At 42.0% G+C, this 21,175-nt stretch overlaps 1 protein-coding gene across 2 annotated transcripts in view; it reads right to left on the bottom strand.

Moving 5' to 3' along the window:
- The window catches only part of hells (helicase, lymphoid specific), a 61,109-nt gene that overhangs the window by 18,341 nt on the left and 21,593 nt on the right, over positions 1-21,175 (bottom strand). For both annotated transcript variants that reach the window (XM_080205399.1, XM_080205400.1), the window contains exons 9-15: positions 20,838-21,065; positions 19,245-19,427; positions 19,005-19,148; positions 17,470-17,666; positions 14,180-14,276; positions 4,105-4,263; positions 3,883-4,016 (exon numbers count right to left, since the gene is read on the bottom strand). In XM_080205399.1, the coding sequence (XP_080061525.1) occupies positions 3,883-4,016; positions 4,105-4,263; positions 14,180-14,276; positions 17,470-17,666; positions 19,005-19,148; positions 19,245-19,427; positions 20,838-21,065 (1,142 nt within the window). The remainder of the gene's footprint in view (positions 1-3,882; positions 4,017-4,104; positions 4,264-14,179; positions 14,277-17,469; positions 17,667-19,004; positions 19,149-19,244; positions 19,428-20,837; positions 21,066-21,175) is intronic.

The following is a 21,175-nucleotide window of genomic DNA, read 5'->3' as shown; positions in this document are numbered from 1 at the left end:
CACAACCTGTAATGTTTCAGCTTAAGTGGTCTTTCTGATACAAGGTCATTGATCTGAAATATTAAATCAGTTTCTCTCTGCAGAGGCTGCCAGACCAGATTGTTCCAAGCAGATTTTATTTGTATTGCAGATTTCCATCATCCACAGTACTTGGCTCTTATACCACAAGCTGTGCTATTATACCACTTAGGTATTGCAGAATGCAGATCATGAATAGTTTAGCTTATTCATCTTGGGCCCCAAGGCCGAATTACTCATTACTGGACAGATGGGAGGATAAACCAGTCAGTGCTCCCCATCTTGGTCATTGCCCAACAAGTGGGCTTATGCCCATCTAGAATTCTACCCCAGTCCCCACAGCCACTTATCAAATGGACTTCTATTGAAAACCATGAAGCCAACTTGTTTTTAAACACCTTCCCTATAGGACTTTAGTGAACCAGATAGGTGTTTGCAACAAATAATGCTTTCATAGTAATCTAGACTTTTATTGCATTCAAATTTCACCATCTGCCTCAGTGTGATTCAAACCTGGTGCCCCCAGATCGTTATTCTGGGTCTCTGGATTAGTAGTCCAACAACAATACCTCCCTGCGCTGCCTCAACCCCCACCCCAACCACATGAAGAGATGTTCTACCAACCAATAATCCAGTTTCTCCACTTGCTGCACCTGAACACTGAGCCTCACTGGGGTGTAGTTCAGTGGGTGCTGGCAACTTCCATGCTGGCTGCTGCTCTACACTGAATATCAGCAAGTTAACTGTGATGGAAACTCTCACCCCATTTTCTAAGAGATCAGTAAAACGTGAACCAGGGACCGCATTCCAAATTGCGCCACAAGAGATCAACATTTGAAGAGGATACTCAATGAAGCATTTGTTACCTCAATGTTATTACAATTATGCAGCTCCTCTGAGGCTGTCTGTGCCTAGTTGATGCGTTAACTACAAAATCAATCATTCTTTTAAGAGTTTCCATTGCACTGAAGAGGTAGTGGCGCAGTGAAATTGTCACTAAACTAGCAATTCAGTCTCCAATCCGGGGAGTTGGGTTTGAATCCCACCTCAGAAAGTGCCGGAATTTGAACTCAATTTAAAAGAGAAAAAAATCAGGAATTAAAAAATTAAATGTCCATGAGACCATTGTCAATTCTCACAAAATCCCATCTGGTTCACTAATGTCCTTGGGGAAGGAAATCTGCCATCATGGCCTGGTCTGGCTTAAACTGACTCCAGACCCACTGAAATGGCTGAGAAATTTGTTATATCAAATCACAAAATTCTGAAAGAATGAAACGGAATAGACCACCTGAAATTGACCACTGGAGATGACAATAGCAAACCCAGCCCCACCTGGGGGCTTGTGCCAAAATTGAGAGAGCTGTCTCACAGTCTAGTCAAGCAACAGACTGACATAGAGCATACCCTAGAACGATGATGGTGCTGTCTGGGATTTTGAGTGCGGCAGGGCAGGCCCAGCAGAGGTGGTGCACAATGGTACGCAACTGGGAGGGAGTTGTACTGAGAGAACAAAGAGAACAGAAAAGTACAGCACAGGAACAGGCCCTTCGGTCCTCCAAGCCTGAGGTTTGCTAAACCTCACTTACTGTACTGTCTGGAGACAATACACATCTCTTTAACCTGCGCTCAATGCTCCTTCCACTCACATTGTTGGCCACTTTAAGACTTGAATAGCAGGTTAGGTGTAAAGATTCGCATTCTAAACAGTAATCTGTAAACGGTCTGTGCTGTTATATGCTCTGAGGCCAGAACTCTCCATTCACCTGATAAAGAGGGAAACCTCGAAAGCTTGAGAGTTTACTATCAAATAAATCGGTTGGACTTAAACCTGGTGTTGTCAGACTTCTTACTGTGTTTACCCCAGTCCGATGTCGGCATCTCCACATCATGTCTTATATTACACCATAGTACATTTATCCACCAAAATACAAACAACCAAATTAGGAAAGACATCACCAGATCCATTGGTGAACCTAAAATGACATTGATAAAGGGCTCACTAGATCAGAAAACAAAATAAAAATTAACATTTGTAGAAACAAAATCCATGAAATGTGATAGAACAATGTTGCTGAGCTACAAAATCTTGTTTAAGAACACATGCTACTTTCAAAACGGAGTCCAATCAATTTATTCAAATTCTCAGTAACTCCACCACTGGATTACAGAAAAATTCAAATGGGATAGACTTTCTCTGCACTAGCTGCTGCCCTCAAAGACACAACCTCAAAGAAACAAGACATTCTTGGTACAGACAGCTCCCCAGGCCTGATCAGTCACATCATTGGGTTTCCAGCCATCTCCTCTACCCTTTTTCAGCTTCTTCTTGGCCTCCTGGAGGACTTTGAGGTTTATTAGTCAAACAAGGAGACAGTCAAGGTAACTGCTCCTCAACCTCCAATCACAGGTTCCCTCCTTCCTGCTCCTCTAATCTATTTATGGACGAGCAGAGGAAGGACAGAAGCTTCGATTGGAGGATCTGGAACAACGAGCATGGGAGAGAAGGAATCAGTAACTGGATGAGCAGCTACTCTCACTCACTGCTCCTCCAAAATCAACTCTGCATTCTCCTGCTTTCAACAAATTGTCTACAACTGCAATTGTCCAGTCTAGCTCAGACCATGGAGCCATAACATAAATTAATATGCAAGAGGGAACCCATTCTTGAATTCCTTTGGGGGCTAAAGGTTGAAATTTGCCCACTGCCTATTTTAAAACCTACATTCAACAACTAGCTCTGAAAGCATTGCTCATTTTGACAGCTCTAACAAATTGCAGCACAGCAGCTGAGACTATAAAATTTTTAAATAATCAACAACATTCTAAATTTTTAAAACCCCACAGCATTCTAAATAATCAGTTCACTCGATGTTAATCGAAGGCATTAAAAAAATTCCAACAGTTGGATCCTCACCGAAAACTAATCAGTTCTTCTTTGGATTACATCCTGTTTAGTAGGTTTCACTGAAATCCCTTTTATGGGATGGGTGTTGCTGGCTAAACCAGAATGTATTGCCCATCCATCAATTATGTTTTGAGATTATGGGCGAGATTCTCTGTTCTACCCCTCAATACTTTTCTCGGCAGCATGCTGTTCACTGGCACTGGCACCTTCTGGGTGTCAATGTGAATTCCTACTGAAGCCACCCCACACTGCCAGGAAACTTGCAGCAAGGGGTATGCCATTAGGGGGACCAGAGAACCTCACTGGCATGAATGGCTGGAGAATTCTTGCCTAAATTATTTACAAACAAGGGTGAAAACATCACCTCTGTCCACCATAGTGGCAGAGGTGACAAACACCTCTTGCTGTGTGCTCTCACAGCTCAGCACCATGTTAGGCAGCATTTGTAGCCACTCTGATATTGACCATTCTAAACTCTAATCCCTTGACCAAACATAGCTGAAGGCCACATACAGATCAAGAGGGAAAAACAAAATTTGTTTCATGCCTCTAATATATTGCAAACTTAAACTCTTCATAACCAAATAATTTATCATATAGGTAAAATTATCCAAAGCAGGATCCCACAGAAAACAAATGAATAACTAGTTAAATTATTTTTCTGGTGGCACTTAAAGGGTAAATGTTGACCAAGACACAATGACAACAGATCCAAATCACATTTACCCAAACCACCATCTCCACCACCAGAGAACGGCACTGCTAACAGTGCAGAGTTCCATCAGGCCTGCACTGAAGCAACAACCTACATTAGTGTTGTTGTCCTGAAGTGGGGACTGACCCCACGACCTTTTAATTCAGAAGAAAGAATGCAGACAATCAATTCATGATGTCATCAGTATTATCAAGTGGTGATGTTCAGAGCCCACCGGGACAACCCACACTCCATCACCAACCTCTGCTCATGGGCATTCTGCTGCATCACAGCAATCATCTTCTCCAAATCATCATATTCAGTATAATTCACCAGTTTCCTGCTTCGACGTTTCGGTCGACCAGTAGGGGTCAGCTGCAGTTTCTCCTGCTGCGGCTATGAGAGGAGAATAAATAATTGTAGCAAATATAAAACCTCTCAGAAATTAAACATCTTACCACATTGTTTTATAATGCACCCATACCTCCTGTCCCAGCAGCGTTGTAATGGTCTTGTTGACTATGGCTGTGTAGAAGGACTCCTGTTTTTTGCTCAGAGGTGCATAAACTACAATCTCTCGCTTTGGAGGAATATCCATTGTGACATCAGATTTCAATCTTCTCAGCAGGAATGGAGTTAGGATCTGCAACACCAATAACATTCTATCTAGAATTTGATAACCACGACTGCATAGACTTCAAGCTGCTGGATAACAGCTGTCACTCAAAGTTTGCCATTTATGGAGATCCCACAGGTATTTGATGAGCTTCTCTGCTCAATGGAGCACTCATAGGTCGGTCAGCCGTGGGTTTGAACCAGCCACAAACTCCACATGAAACAATGACTACACGCAAATCTCCCAGGACACTGTTAACAGCAAGTCTCAGACAGGAATATTACACCATATAAAACAGATGAACGAACAAACACACACCTACATTCAGTAAACACTGGGTGAATTCAGTTCCAGTATTGCATTGAAAAATTTTTAAAAACTCCACTTTTTCCACGCTTCCGGGTTGCAAACATCAGTTTGATTCCTCTTAAATTTCAACAAGCAGCCCTGGACACTGAACAAATTTAATTTACATTGATGTGCATTGTAACATTTGAGGTACTCCAAAGTCAAAAAAAAGGTGAATGAATGAGTGAACAGCCAGCCAGAACGGTTAACCTTTTGGAGGCAGGGAGTAGTATGATATACAAAGAACAAAACAGCACGGGAAACAGGCCCTTCGGCCCAACGAGCCCGTGCCGCCATTTCAACATTGTGAGTCCCCTCTCCACCCATGACCCTTGTCTACGCTTATGGCACTCCACATTGGAAACCAGATTAAGGGGAGATTAATTTAGGGACAATTTGTTACACCAATCAGCCTAAGAGCACATCTTTGGGGTGTGGGAGGAAACCAGAGCACCCGGAGAAAACCCACGCAAGCACGGGGAGAATGTGCACAGTCCCAGACACCAGCCCAAATCCACGTATCTGCACAGCAAACAGTGATAGTCACTGAGCTGTCGTGTTGCCCAGCAGCTGGTCCAGTTTAAGCGTACACTAACGACATGAAGCACTAGGCTACTCTCGAAATATCCAAGAGCAGCCCTCGCACGACCTACCACGTGTATGCCCCTTGTTGGGCAGCAAGGCAGACCGATATAGTTCACAATCAGCATTCTGTAGGGTTTACCAACGCACCAGTAAAGGCTCATCAGCTAATGAGAAATATTGGGAGCAAAGGTAAAACAAAAACACTGACAGCAGAGAAGATTTTTCTTTATTCCTTCATTGTATATGGGGTGTCACTAGCACAGCCAGAATTTGTTGTCCACCCTTAATTGACCTTGAACCAAGCGCTAGGGCTTGCCAGGACAATTTGAGAGCAGTTAAGTGTCAACTACTGTGGGTACAGAATCACATGTGGCCGGACCAATAAGTATGGCAGACTTCCCTCCCTAAAGAACTTAAGTGAACCAATAGGTTTTTACGACAATTGATCAGTTTCACAGTCAGCATTACCGAGGCTAGTTTCATATTCCAGACTTCATTAACTGATTTTAAATTCCACCAACTGTCATGGTAGATTTGAATTCATTTCCACAGAGCATTACCCTGGTCTCTGGATTACTCACCCATTAATACACTACAGCATCATCTTCCATTGAGGGACAAAGGGAGGTTGAAGAGATTTACAAATTAGGGCAAGACTTCTAGAATTTAGTGTCAGGAGACAGGGAGCCAGCGGAGACAGAGGGGCAATGGATGGAGAAAGCTTCCTGCTGACAGGACGTGGGTGGCACAACTCAATCAAGACAAGTTGAGAGTTGCTTTACAGAGTTTGAAGGACCAATGAATAGAATTTGAGACGATTAATCTCAATGTATCGAAAGGATAGAAGTTTCTCTATTATAATTGTCATCTATAATCAGGTTTTATGGATACAGCAATCCTGCATTTGTTCACAGTGCTCTGCATTATCTTTCCTGTAAACTCTTACCTCTTATCAACTCTTGTTAACTTCCAGTCTTTACTAGCTCCAACTCCCTGGTTTTAGCACTACCCCACAAATTCAGAGCTTTTAAAATCCAGTTTAGTGCTCCATCTGTGCAGTCCCATTTTGTTTTCCTGTGCTGTACTGTTTTGTTCAGTAACTATGCCAATTTTTCATTTCAGACATTTCACACCCACTTCCTACCTTTACATTTGTCTTTTTGTGTTTGCTGTTCTGTTGTTTTCTTGGTTTAACATTTAATAAATTCATCATTCTTGCTTAATACTAACTGGCCATATTATAAATTGCTTTGAACCCATTTTGGCCCATTATGGCTCCCATCTCTAAATCAGCCACTTTCAGCAAAGATTTCTGTGTGTTCATGTGTGGAGTAGCAGATGCACCAGCTTTAGCTGAGACAGTTGGCACAATTTCACTGTATTTGCCAACTTTATACCAAAATGAAGAATTTTGACCATTTGTTCCCAATTAGAAACCAACAGAGGGAGGATGTTTTGCCAGCAAGAGGCCTAATAAGAGAGTGGCAGAGTTCAGGTATAAGGCACAGCTGGGAGAACAGAAAAAAGGGGAAGAGAACCAGATTGCAAGCATCAAAAATGGTGGGTATAAACTGTATACAGCTCCTAGAGGCTGCTGGAACCTAGTTGCGTTAGTAAGTGTGCAGCTGAGGAAGAGTTTAGAGAATTTAGAATCAGGCATTAGAATCAGACGATTAAGGTACAAGTTGTTTGCCTAGTTACAATACACTTGGAAATGATAAATGTGACTGACCGCATTTAAGCATGACTGAAAAACAAGAAGTTCCCTTGCATTGCTCACAATAAGACGTGGTATTTTATAACAAAAGGAATACTATAACAAAAAGAATACCAGGGCTAACTAACACCACATCAGTGACAGGATAACCACAATTCAGCTTTAATTGCACTGTATTTTTTACTTCTTCATTTTGATTGTCAAATTCTGCAAACGTGTAATTTCCCAAGGATTGGCAGCAGTAAGGGAAGGCAAACTGTAAACCCGCTGTCAAGCTATATGCCTGCAAACACCTCTCTCACCAATCTATCCTGGCACTGCAGGACCTAAACCATCAAGAGTTAGTATGTGCCATCGTACACATTCCACATTATGACTTTTACAGTGTTCCAAAGGAACCTTGGCTCCTTCAGGCTCTAAACTTAAACACATTTGACAGTGTAGCAGAAGATACTGAAACCCCTGCTTTGAGACTATTAAATCAAAGCAGATTAACTTAAAATAGGAACTACAGTGTGCCATATAAAAGGTATCACAATATACCTCAATTATATGCTATGATGGTATTGTCTGTATAAACACAGATAACTATTTTTGAACAAGTATAGTTTGAGACTGTATTTTTATTTTATTGTAAGCTTTGGTCAACAAGCAGTTTACCCCTTGGCATAATGGGAAACATTCTTTTGGAATGAATGTAGAGCATATACCAAAACAGGGGCAGGTCAGGCAGCTATACTACCATGGTTTTTGAAATGAATAGAAGGATTCAGCTTCTAGCTGGAATGAATAGATGAAAAGCAGCTTCCACTGATAATGGGACTTGGAAACAGACAAGGAAGATGACTCCCTTACGGTTCTCTGGACTTCTGGTATTAGGAGCGACCCTGGAACCTACTAGATTTGTGTAGGTGAAGTTACTAGGCAACCAGGGAAACAGTCTATGGATTCAGTTGACCAATGAATTCCGAATTCTGCTAGAAAGTAAAATGCTGTTGGCCGAAGTATATTAATGTCATTGGATCATCCAGTTTCAACGACAAGTAGGGCGGGAAGATCAAATCTTCAGAAATGTATAACTGTTGTGCTCATATGATGAAACAACAAAGAGAGGTTACAATCCTCTGACCACCTCTCTCTCAATACCTGTTGGTTAAATAAAACGTCTTTAACAGCATACTATCTTTCGCAAGTCTTTGTGTTTGCTGTGACGGGCTGAATACAAGACTCCCGGGGCATACCCTGAGAAATTCCCCTTAGATAGGAATTCGCCCATTATGTTTGTTTTTTTTGTTTAACTTGTTAGAAACTGAAGCAAGTTGAAATCTGTATCTCAACTTGCTGATTGCTTTAGGCTTGTAGTATCAGGCATGTTAGAGATGAATATAAAATGTGGTAAACATAAAATTATGACTGAAGAAATAGAACTAGGATCTTGTAACTATACAACAGCAAACATAGTTTAAACAACACAGGATGGGGCAAGGATGAGGGGGAATGAATGTTATTTCATGAGAACAAACTAAGCAGGACAGAAACCTACAATTCGGCATATTGCCAACCCACATTATGGAAACAACTGTGGTTTTGATCACTAATACAGGGTATTGTTACTAGAGAGGTGGTGCTCAACAGACTGGAGGGACTGATTGTGGACAAGTCCCCAGGACCAGATGGAATGCATCCGAGGGTTCTGAAAGAAATGGCAGAGGTGATAGTGGATGCCTTGGTGATTATTTTCCAAACGTCGCTGGATTCCGGGGAAGTGCTGGAAGACTGGAAAACGGCTAATGTTACGCCGTTGTTTAAGAAGGGTGGCAGGCAAAAGGCGGGAAATTATAGGCCGGTTAGTTTAACGTCTGTTGTAGGAAAAATGTTAGAATGCGTGATCAAGGAGAAAACAGCAAGGCATCTTGAGAATTGTTTGGTAGAGCAGACACAGCACGGTTTCGTTAAGGGGAAGTCGTGTCTGACAAATTTATTGGAGTTCTATGAGGATGTGTCTAGGGCGGTGGATAGAGGAGAGCCGGTGGATGTGGTGTTTCTTGATTTTCAGAAGGCGTTTGACAAGGTGCCTCACAAGAGGTTATTACAGAAGGTCAGAGGGCATGGAGTTAGGGGTAGGGTGTTAGCGTGGATAGAGGATTGGCTGTCAAATAGGAGGCAGAGAGTGGGGGTCAATGGGTGCTATTCGGATTGGCGGTTGGTGACTAGTGGAGTGCCCCAGGGGTCAGTGCTATTTACCATTTATATAGGTGATCTGGAGGAGGGAACCGAGTGTATGGTGTCGAAATTTGCTGATGACACCAAGATTGGTGGAATGGCAAATTGTGCAGAGGGTGTGGAGAGTCTGCAGAAGGATCTAGATAGGCTGGGCGAATGGGCCAGGAACTGGCAAATGGAATTTAATGTTGGCAAATGTGAGGTTGTCCACTTTGGTAGGAATAATGGTAGGAAGGATTATTACTTACGTGGCAAAAAACTGCAGCATGCAACGATGCAGAGGGACCTCGGGGTCCTTGTGCATGAGTCACAAAAACCCAGCCTGCAGGTGCAGCAGGTGGTCAGGAAGGCATATGGGATGCTGGCCTTCATAGTGAGGGGGATTGAATATAAAAGTAGGGAGGTCTTGCTGTAGCTGTATAGGGCACTGGTGAGGCTGCAGCTGGAGTACTGTGTGCAGTTTTGGTCGCCGCACTTATGCGAGGATATTTTGGCCTTGGAGGGAGTGCAGAGGAGGTTCACTAGGCTGATTCCGGAGTTGAGGGGGTTGAACTATGAGGAGAGGCTGAATAAACTAGGCTTGTACTTGTTAGAGTTTAGAAGAATGAGGGGAGATCTCATTGAGACATAAGATGTTGAATGGGATGGATAGGATAGAGGTGGAGAGGCTCTTCCCGCTCAGAAAGGACAGTAGGACTAGACGGCACAGCCTCAAGATGGGGGGGGGGGGGGCACGGTTTAGAACAGAGTTGAGGAGGAACTTCTTCACTCAAAGGGTGGTGAATCTCTGGAATTCTCTGCCCGTTGAAGTGGTAGAGGCTGCCTCACTCAATATTTTTAAGACGTGGGTTGATAGGTTTTTGATAGGCAAGGGGATTAAGGGTTATGGGGAGAGGGCGGGAATGTGGAACTGAGCCACGACAAATCAGCCATGATCTTATTGAATGGTGGGGCAGGCTCGAGGGGCTAGATGGCCTACTCCTGCTCCTATTTCTTACGTTCTTATGTTCTTATGAAAGTTGCTGAGACTAGACAGAACTATAGTCAAGGACAGTGAAGAAACTGCCTATTGTGTAGGGGTAACACCAGACGTGCAGCGTGAAGTAAGACATGTACATCACATCTTGTAGGAATGTAAAATGTCCAGATTGTGAAACAAATGGTAAGCAAGATGTGTTGTTTCTGCAACTGAGTATATTTTCTAACTACAGGGGGATAAAGGTCACTGAGATAGAAGGGACATCAGCGATTAAGTTAGCAGAAGACTGGATACAGTCGGTCTGAACTGGACTTGTTAACAGTTCTCCAGGGAACATTGATAAGATGGATGACTCTCATGAGAACTAATCAAGTAAGGATATTGAAACAAGATGCACTCTTGCAATAACAGGAAAATATGGTTAGAGGGGAGCAGAGGGGCTTGGGACATGAGCCAACATACAGCATAACCTGTAACTAGGGGTACCTTGAGCCAATAGGAGAATGACAACACAAATGGGATAGGGACCACCAAATAGGGGAGAACAATGTATTGTGTAATTGATTAACATGCTTGTAGAAATAGTATAAAAAGCCTGCTTAAACTCGATGTAAGGTGTGCCTATTTTATTGGACACCCGGTCTTGCAAGAACGTTAAATATCTTGCTCCTTCGGAACTTGACTCGACTAAATTGTTTGACTGTGAGCTGCGTTTCTCACAGGCATACCTCCAACTCTCAAATCGGACTAACAAGAAAGCTAGAAATATTTAAGGTTTTCTGAGCAATATGATTGCTTCAGCTCCTTTATGTTCTGTAAAACAGAAAGGTAACTTTGTCGTCTCTGCTTGCTAGAAGCTACATGTATTCACACGAATCCTTCTTGATTTCAGGGTTTGATTTATTTATATGCACTGGTTGCGTTTTTTAGTCATCAGGTTGTGACTTGCTGAATACGAAAATGAATTAAAAATTGAGAAGCCTGGCATGTGAAGTGAGATATGTAAGAAGAAATGCACTGTAAATGTTTTACAATACTGCAAGCAGATTCCCTGTGCCAATACTCTGAGTTGATGAACACACTGTTCCATAAAATGCATGTCAAGCCATATAGCACGTAATGGATTATTAGATTTAATGATTTTCCAGTGACTGAAAAAAAGGTCACACCCACAGTGTTATTATGGGACTTATCTATAAAGTTGGAACTAAAGAATGAGAATAGAAATAGACCATTGAGGCTTTCCATTTTGTTCGCACCAGGACAAACAAGAATATTTTCTGCTTTGAACTTTGGCAAATGCATACTGCTTGAGAAAAGGATTCCATTCTTCATGCCAACACTTGGAGGAAGCACTGAGGGGGGCAAAAATATTGAAAATTCACCACCTGAGTATATTTTGAACCATACCACCCTCAAGTATTGCTCAATATGGAGGAGTTCTCATTTATCAGCCAAAGGAGGACAGTATGTTATTAGTAATAGATTTCCCTGCCCATGTTTATCCTAAAACCATGAGACATCATGGGATCTGGAGCTGATTTAAGGACTCCCAGGGCAACTCCCTCCTAACTGTGCTGCCACCTCTGTTCTGCTGGTGAGACAGGACATATCCAGGGATGGTGTCTGGGGTATTGTCTGCAAATTATGAATCTGTGAGAATGACTATGTCAGGCTGAGTAACCAGTCTGAGACAGCTGTCCCAATTCTGGCACTAGCCCCCAGAAGTTAGTGAGGAGGACTTTATAAGTCAATAGGGTTGTTCGTTTTGCTGTTGTCCAAGTCGATGCCAGGTGTTCCATCTGGTTTCATTTCTTTTGTTGAGACTTTGAAATGATTGATACAACTGAGTGGCTTGAAAGATCATTTCAGGGGCCAGTTGAGTGAGTCACATTGCTGTGGCTCTGGATTCACATGTAGGCCAGACACAAAGATGGCAGATTTCCTTCCCTAAAAAAGGACATTAGGGAACCAGATGGGTTTTTCCAACAATCGGCAATGGTTTCACAATCATCAGTAGACTCTTAATTCCAGCTATTCTTTATTGAATTCAAATTCCACCATCTGCCGTGGTGGGATTCGAACACAGGCCCCCAGAACATTAGCTGAGTTTCTGGATTAATAGTCTAGCGGTAATAACATTCGGCCATCACCTCCCCTTTATATACACTCCAGGAATTCATCCCCAACAGCATTAGTGTTAATTAGGTCCACCCATTCTATATGAAGTCACCTACTTTTACTCTATTTCCCACGTTACCTGCAGTTCCAGTGTCCTGATTTATACCATACCAATAGTTTGATAGCCTACAAACAATTCTTACCAATGTTTGCCAGCCCTTGCTTCTCCTAGCACCACCCAAGCTGATTTTATATCCTGGTCCTTCAATCTAACACCTCCTCTCAATGTTCTGATTTCATCCCTTGCTAACAGCGCTATCTCAGCTCCTTTTTCTTTTTGCTTAACTTTCCTAAATGACAAATTTTCTTAGTCACCCTGTAACTATATTTTCATAACAGTAATTAAATCATACCCACTTACCTTTATTTATGTTTTCAAACCATGTTGCAAATGCTGCATGCATTTAGATACAGTACTCTTGGTCTTTTTAAATAATATTCTCAATCTGACCCTATTTATATTTGCTTTCACTTTGTCTGTCTTCTAATCTTGCTTACTACTTTCATACTGTCACTGCCGAACCAAGCAGTGTTCAAATAAAGCGGCTTTTAGAAAGGAGATATAATTAAATCTCCAGTTTAAGATGGACCCTGGGTTTCCTTTCGTAACTAGCTTAGCTTGATATTTACATTTAAACTTGGAAGAATTTACAAACAGAAGTTTCAATCATTGAGTGGCTGTAAATGCAAATGGAGATACTACAATAAATTTGCACTATTAGTACCCATCCTCGATGCAAACAGAGAAACTCAGTTCTATACATTTTGGTATAAGTCTGAAAATACATTTGGCAGAAAGGAAGAACAAAGAACAATACAGCACAGGAAACAGGCCCTTCGGCCCTCCAAGCCTGCGCCGCTCATTGCTCCAATGAGACCATTCTTCTGTATCCCTCCATTCCCAGTCTGCTCATGTGACTATCCAGGTAAGTCTTAAAACGATCCCAGCGTGTCCGCCTCCACCACCCTCTGTGTAAAATATGTCCCTCTGATATCTGAGTTAAACCTTGCCCCCACCCCCCTCACCTTGAACCTGTGACCCCTCGTGTTTTGTCACCTCCGACCTGGGAAAAAGCTTCCCACTGTTCACCCTATCCATACCCCTCAAAATTTTATACACGTCTATTAGGTCTCCCCTCATGCTCCATCCTTCCAGGGAGAACCACCCCAGTTTATCCAATCTCTCCTCATAGCTAAGACCCACCATACCAGGCAACATCCTGGTAAACCTTCTCTGCACTCCCTCCAAAGCCTCCACGTCCTTCTGGTGGTGCGGCGACCAGAACTGGACGCTGTACTCCAAATGTGGCCTAACCAGCGTTCTACACAGCTGTAACATCAAATGCCAATTTTTATACTCTATACCTCATCCTATAAAGGCAAGCATGCCATATGCCTTCTTCACCACCTTCTCCACCTGTGCTGCCACCTTCAAGGATCTATGGACTTGCACACCGAGGTCCCTCTGTGCGTCTACACTTTTGATGGTTCTGCCATTTTTTGTATAGCTCCCCCCTACATTAGTTCTACCAAAACGCATCACTTCGCATTTATCTGGATTAAATTCCATCTGCCATTTCTCCACCCAATTTTCCAGCCTATCTATATCCTGCTGTAAGCTTGCGCAAATATAGACAGACCCAAAGATGGTTAAAATACCCATTAGATTGAAAGATTATTTTGCAGACTGGCAAGTAAAATGTGCTTGATAAAATATAAAGAGTACTTCATTCAGGGCATGAGAAGGTTTTGAAAAGATGAAAAAGTGAATAAAACAGCTTCAAATTAGAAAAATACTACTGAACGTGAATACTTGAAGGCATGAGAATAAAATACAAATATTAAAAGACAATCTTCAGAATCAGAACTAGAGCATTTAAGAGATCATTTCCACAGTTAAACAAGTCTACCTGATGAAGCATGTGCAGAATGTTTTGTTCTTTTTCATTGGCAACTATATCTTCAGCATTTTCCGTTATGTTTGTAACATCAAACCAGGATTCAAAACTAGGAAACAAAAGGTACATTTACTACAAAACAGGTCCACCAAAACAGGCATTGATTATCTTTTTGTTACATATTCAAGTTCAGCAAACAAGCTGTTCCAAGTCAGTCTTACAACCTTGAACGTACCCTTTAACTGCCTGATCACTAGTCAAAATAATAGCAAGATGCAGAGATCACAGTACAGAACCATTACATCTAAGTAACTAATGTACCAATGCATCAAGTCTCAACTCTATCTTCCTCTCTTCAAGATACCTGAATAAATTTTCAGAAGGCCAACAATCAGAGTAAACTGCTAGATGGGCTATTTTGTTGAGAAAGGAACAGCAAATTGATACATACAAGGATGCCATTCACCATCTCTCTAGACACAGACTTGTGCAGTGAAACATGTAGTTATTTCAAACTAGCTGAGATGGTCTGGTGACTCAGACCAAAGCAGGTGATTCTCTGGACGGCTAGCCCCAAGCAGTTTCACAATGGTCCTTTGAAATCGGACGAAAGGGCCAAATCGGGATTCCCACCAGGATCAAACCAGATGCAACTCTCAGCCCACTCCAATCAGATTCTTGCCCAGAGCTGGCAAGAACCTGATCATTACTCGTATTAATTACCAGGCTTGAGGCTGCCACCCGGTATGCTCCCGTACCCACTGTGCCGTATCAAAAGGGCATCCCGATCTCAGTGGAGCCATGCTCACCGGCTTGTTTCACGTTGGGATTCTTTTGCCACCAGCCTCCCATCCACTGACTCTGTCGACACTTTCCGTTGCCTTGGAAAAGCAGCCTTTATGATTAAAGGACCCCACGCATCCTAGACATTCTCACTTCAATCTTCTTCCGACAGGAAAAAGATACAAAAGTCTGAGAACGCGCATCAACCAAGAACAGACCATCAGACTTTTGAATGGACCCATCTTGCATTAAGTTGATCTTTCTCCACACCCTAGCTATAAAACTACATTCTGCACTTTCTAGTTTCCTTTTCTATGAACGGTATGCTTTGTCTACTGCATACAAGAAACACTTTTTACTGTATATTAATACACGTGACAATAATAAATCAAAATCCCACCTGGTTAGCACTGCCAACACCAGCAATAAATTCGCCAATTTTCTCACTGGTGGCAGCACTTAGCTTCTCATTGGAAGAATCGCAGTAAAAACCTTAAACAGATTTATTGCGGATAGAGAAGCTAACTTAAAATGCAGACCACCTGCTGGGGAAAACACACTTTGATGACATGCTGAAACGTAAGGTTATCATTCCTTCAGGTTCCCCAAGGTATTTGGTAACAGCAATGAAATGTCAAATCTAAGCCAATAAATCCAGTTGACACCCAAAGTTCCCTCCTGTGCCTTCTTTAACGCACGGCATCTAGCAAGCTACCACAGCCAAGCTGAGTTCACAACTTATCTTTGTTCACTTGTTTTATGGAGAGATTAAGCAGTTTAGGCCTATACTCATTGGAGTTTAGAAGAATGAGAGGAGATCTAATTGAGGTATTAAGATGCTAAATGGGAGTGACAAGGTAAACACAGAGCAGATGTTGGACAGTGTAGAATGAGAGGCCACAGTTTTAGACTATGGGGTGGCAAGCTTAAAACAGAAAAGAAGAGGAATTACTTCAGTCAAAAGGGTTATGAATCTGTGGAATTCTCTACCCCGGAGTGAAGTGGACACTAGAACAAATTTGAGACAATAGACAGGTTTTTAATTAGTAGGGGGATGAAGGTTTGCAGGGAGCAGGCAGGAAGGTGGAGAAGGCTGAGGTGAGATCAGCCATGATCATATTGAATGGCACAGCAGACTTGAGAAGCTGAATTACCTATTACTAGCTCTTATCAAAATGAATGTTTATTGCAAAATCTAATTTTTAAAAAGTCTAACACCACATTTTACTGAGAGCTACCTGAAGACATTTGGCACAAAAGGGTCAATCAGCACCAAACTCCCTATTGGAATCAGTATGTTCATCAGCAGGATACTGCAGATGTGGAACTGAGTACAAGAGACAACTTACTTGCATTACTTGATTATAATGACCCTGACATTCACTTTTGTATTGTTTCTCAGTTAACCCCTCCTTCCGGAAAAAAAAAACTTCCTAACGTCATGACTGCTTCACTGCAAGGACACTGCTCCCAGACTGCTTCACTGCAATGCATTTGCAATCTTCAAATACAATGAAAGCTTCATCAACTTTGGAAGTTTAAAACCAATGCATCAACTATCTCAGTCACTCCTTTCAAGACCTTGGGGTGAAGTCCATCTGGACCCAAGGATTTGTCAGTCTGCAAACAGAACAATTCACTCAAACCACTTGCCTGATGATTGTAATGTGAATTCAGTTTGCAGGGTGGACAGAACAGAAACAGGCTACTGCCAACATTTATGCTCTATACAACCCACCTCCCAATGACCTTAGGTCACAGCGCAGCAAGGTCACAGCTCCATTCATATTCTTAATGCACCAAATGTCACAATCAAAAAATTAATAGAAGGTTCCTTTACCATAAATCTCTGTTAAGCTGAAAGGAACATGGATGAACTGGAATTAAGCCCTCCTCAAAGTTAAAGAATCTCTTCACTGCAGGAGGCCATTCAGTCCATCGAGTCTGTATCAACTCTCCAAAACAGCATCTTTCCCAGGCTTCCCCATCCACCCTATCCCTAAACATTTACTGTGGCCAATCACCTACCTACAAATCTTTTGACACTGAAGGGTCAATTCATCTAACCAGCACGACTTTCGACTGCAGGAGGAAACCAGAGTATCCAGAAGAAACCCACGCGCAGACACAGGGAGAACGTGAAAACTCCATACAGACAGTGACCCAAGGCCAGAATTGAACCCATGTCCCTAGTGCTCTGGTCACTCCAGTAGCTTTTCTTCCAAAGCTTAAGCAAGGAAATGAGTGCCAACAGGCTATGTAAATGCAGAGGGAATCGCAGCTCATGTCAATGCCCTCAATACTTGACACAAGTCACCTGATAAAGTTCAGACAGCAAAGTACTAGCTGATCTTTCTTTCTTAGTCCATAAGGTACAGATGTTCCTTTTTCAAATCTGGCCAGGAACAGCTAACTCAGCACATTAAACACGAAGCCTTCTCTTACAGCAGGAGGTGCCTTTGAGAGAAAACATTAGTTAAATTCAACAGTGCAGCATCAAGTCCATTCAGATTAGCTACCTTTTCAAGTCGTCAAATACATCGGGCAGTAGAAAATTGAGCAGTGACCAAAGTTCAGCTAGGTTATTCTGGAGGGGGGTTCCAGTCAACAGCAGCTTGTTGTCAGTATTGAATCTTTTCAACTCTTGAATCAAGCGGCAATTCAAGTTCTTAATTCTGTGGCCTTCATCCACGATGAGGTAGTTCCAGTGACAATTCTGTTTTATTTTGAGGAAAATAAAATGAAGCAGTCATATAAATTTTTCAATTACAGCTATAGATAGTGGAATTTAAACCAGAGCCACTACCCCATTGCCTTTGTCCTCAAGCACTAATGCTTACAGCTCTATAGGAACCATATTTCATCTAATGACTGCTCATGAGCAAGCTTAAGACTCCATGTTAGCTGGATTGGGACATTATGATCCAGTCAGCTGGGCAAAAACAGCAGTGGAATAAGGCAAGCATTCTCTTTCAGGATCTGTTCATTGAAATATTAATATTGTGTAACAGCCCAGATTTAAAATTACTGAATGTCAAGTCAAAAACAGTAAAGTGACTTTGATTGAGAGACAGGAAAACAGAAAAGTGCTATAGCATTACAAACCTCAGCAAAACTTGAACAAAAAACATTAGCATTTCTGAAAAGAGACACATATGGTTTGAATTTAAAACAAAAGTATGACCGTTAACTGATTCCTGGTGCATCTTCCGTGGCAACGCCTCCACACGAGTCCACTTGCCAATCAGCACCCTGTTCCCTTAGATTTGGTATTTTTGCAATTCTGTCCTGAACAGTGCAAGAAGTTTCAACAGCACGTCTCTCTTTCCCAGAGACATTCAGTAGCCCAACTATTTATCTAAACACACTAACAAACTAATGATACTCCACTGAAGCCAATAAGTACGACTGATGAATAAGTTACGCTGTAATTAAACAAAGATATAAGCATTCGTTCCAACATAGCTAAAACTAGTGAGAGCTAACCAATCAAATCTCCAAATTCCTTTTCGAAAGCTGAGATTTCCATCAAAAGTGATGGTGTGACAGATCAGCTCATAAACAGGGAACTTTGACAGAGAAGCTTCACTTATAAAGTATAAATCATTTCCCTGAACTTGACAAAGATTACAAAGGACCCATAACCTTTTGGCATTTGACCTGAATGCTACCAGATCCCATCCACTGACTTCCCGCTGCTTAGGCAAAACGGCCAGCAAAATTAAGGACCCCATGCACTCTAGACATTCTCCCTTCCGTCAGGGAAAAAAGGTGCAAAAGTCTGAGATCACATACCAACCAACTCAAGAACAGCTTCTTCCCTGCTGCTGTCAGACTTTGGAATGGACTTACCTTGCAGTAAGTTGATCTTTCTCTACACCCTAGCTATGACTGTACACTACATTCTGCACTCTCACGTTTCCTTCTCTATGAACGGTATATTTTGTCTGTATAGCGCACAAGAAACAGTACTTTTCATCGTATATTAATACATGTGATAATAACTCAAAAATCCAACCGAAGTTTAAATAAGGAAGGTATTCTGCTCATTCACCTGGAAGTGTTTTCTGTCCCTCATGGCTATTTCGTATGAAGTGATGACAACTGGCAAGATGTGTAGAGAACCTTGCCGTTTGTAAACTTTACGCAGGCTTCGTAAACGATCTTTTTGGTTTCCGTGATAAAGCAGCACTGGGATCTGTGATACAGAAGTAAACCCATTAAAGCACACACAAAAAAAAAAATCACACCAACAGTAAGGTGTATAGTAGAGATCGGTTCCTGCTTATCTCACCTCTGGTGTGAATCGCTTGAACTCCGAAACCCAATTCGGTAGAGTAGACAGAGGGCCACAGACGAAGAAAGGTCCAGGGACCCCTCGATCCACCATCATGGCTATCATGGCAATACATTGGACGGTCTTTCCCAGGCCCATCTCATCTGCTAGAATCCCATTTATACCATTTTCCCACAGCATCTGAGACAGAAAAATAATCACATTAGGACTCCTAAAAGACACCCACAACAACTCATTTTGAATTTACTGCTGTGTGCCTTTAGTGGATAGTAACAATCCTCTCTCTGCAACCCACCGCCCCCACCCCCTTTCCCTTGTGGTCACAGCAGCACCTCCTTGCAAGGACAAAATCAGGCTCATCTTCTGTCGCTAATCTGTTGACTGGGACTTGATCAAGCTTTGTGGTAGCAGAGGCCTCCCAGCACCTGTGGAATGTCATCTTCAGCAGAGAATGGAGAGGTAGAAACTCAAATGCTGTAAGTTTCACATCTGCCCACAATATTCTTTTGGGCTTAACAGCTCTCATCAATCCCACAAGCAGATTCTGTAGCTCAATAGTCAACCCCCAGGTAAATATCTAAATGACATTACAATTACATTGAAATTTTAGGCAAGCTGCCACGTGTACTATCTCAGTCATAGACATTTACAACATGGAAACAGGCCCTTTGGCCCAACTTGTCTATGCAGCCCAGTTTTTAACCATTAAGCTAGTCCGAATTTCATGTGTTTGGCCCATATCCCTCTGACAGCAGAGTGAATTTCAAAGTTAGCATTGAACCCATAAACTGAGTGGCAATGTCGAGTTTTAGGGAAAATTTAATTATCTTGCTGAACCTCACATTTGGAAATAGAACAAAATTCCTTTGATATATGACCTCAAACCAACAATATTTCTTTTGGACAAAAAGCGGTTCTGAGACTTTATCTACAGTCCTGGACATTTAAGTGCAGGTGGCTAGAGGAAAGGACAAAACAGAAAAGGTAATGGCTTATGATTCCTTCTCCCTCATCTAAGTCTCAGATTGTTCAAGCTGACTAACTTCAATGGGAAATCTTGTTGATTTTTGTGGGAACCACAGGAGCTGCTAAACTAAATGCCCCATTGGTCACTGAAAAGAAAATCTTGTCATTAAAAAAGCATATATTTTCTAAGAGGTGTGCAGTAACTGTCTTCATTTCAAATTGATCTGATAGAAAAGAACCAGATGAGACTTTTAACCGTATCTTAGATAGCTTGTCTTTTCTGAACAGAATCCTAGATCACTTGTTTCTTAGCGAACGTAGCTTCAAACAAACAGCAGAATTTACAATTAAAGTAAATTTTATCCAAGTTAAATAATTTAAAGACGTGGAATCATTACAGCAACAAAAGACACTGCTGGACAAGGTTTCCTACTAAATGTTAGTGCTCTGTGTGGCTAGTTCTTTCAACACAATCACTTAATGTCTGCACAGCCAAACAGCATTAAAACAGAACAAAGCCTACAGGCCGTGTGGCCATGCACAATTACGGCATCACTACTGACTGATCTGGCTTTCAAAACTGCTCCTGTATTCCCAACAAGATGAAAAGCATTGTAAACTCACCCGCAGCCATTCCATACCCTCGACTTGGTACCACCTCATCACTCCACCCGTGAAGAGTTTGGGCTGTTGATACGGAACTGGTTGGTTGTTCACCTGCCTCACAGGGTCCAGGAGATGCTGACAGTTGTGACGTACGGTCTGGGCCAGCCTGTCCTTGATGTCAGAATTTGAATCTTGGTTCTTCTCAATATCTTCAGCCGCAAGCTTTATAGGTGGTGTAGCAGCATTCTTTATTGAAAATTATAAAACAAAGTCATAACAGAAATTATACCTACATACAGATCTGAGTTAACATTGATCACCGTATTGTTTCAGAAGCAAAGTGAATGTCTACTTCC

This window comes from Carcharhinus amblyrhynchos, chromosome 17 (assembly GCF_965287045.1).
Source record: "Carcharhinus amblyrhynchos chromosome 17, sCarAmb.v2.hapA, whole genome shotgun sequence".
NCBI classification, from domain to species: Eukaryota; Metazoa; Chordata; class Chondrichthyes; order Carcharhiniformes; family Carcharhinidae; genus Carcharhinus; species Carcharhinus amblyrhynchos.
Note: the sequence above shows the minus strand (reverse complement) of the source record. Positions and strands in the feature narration are given on the sequence as shown.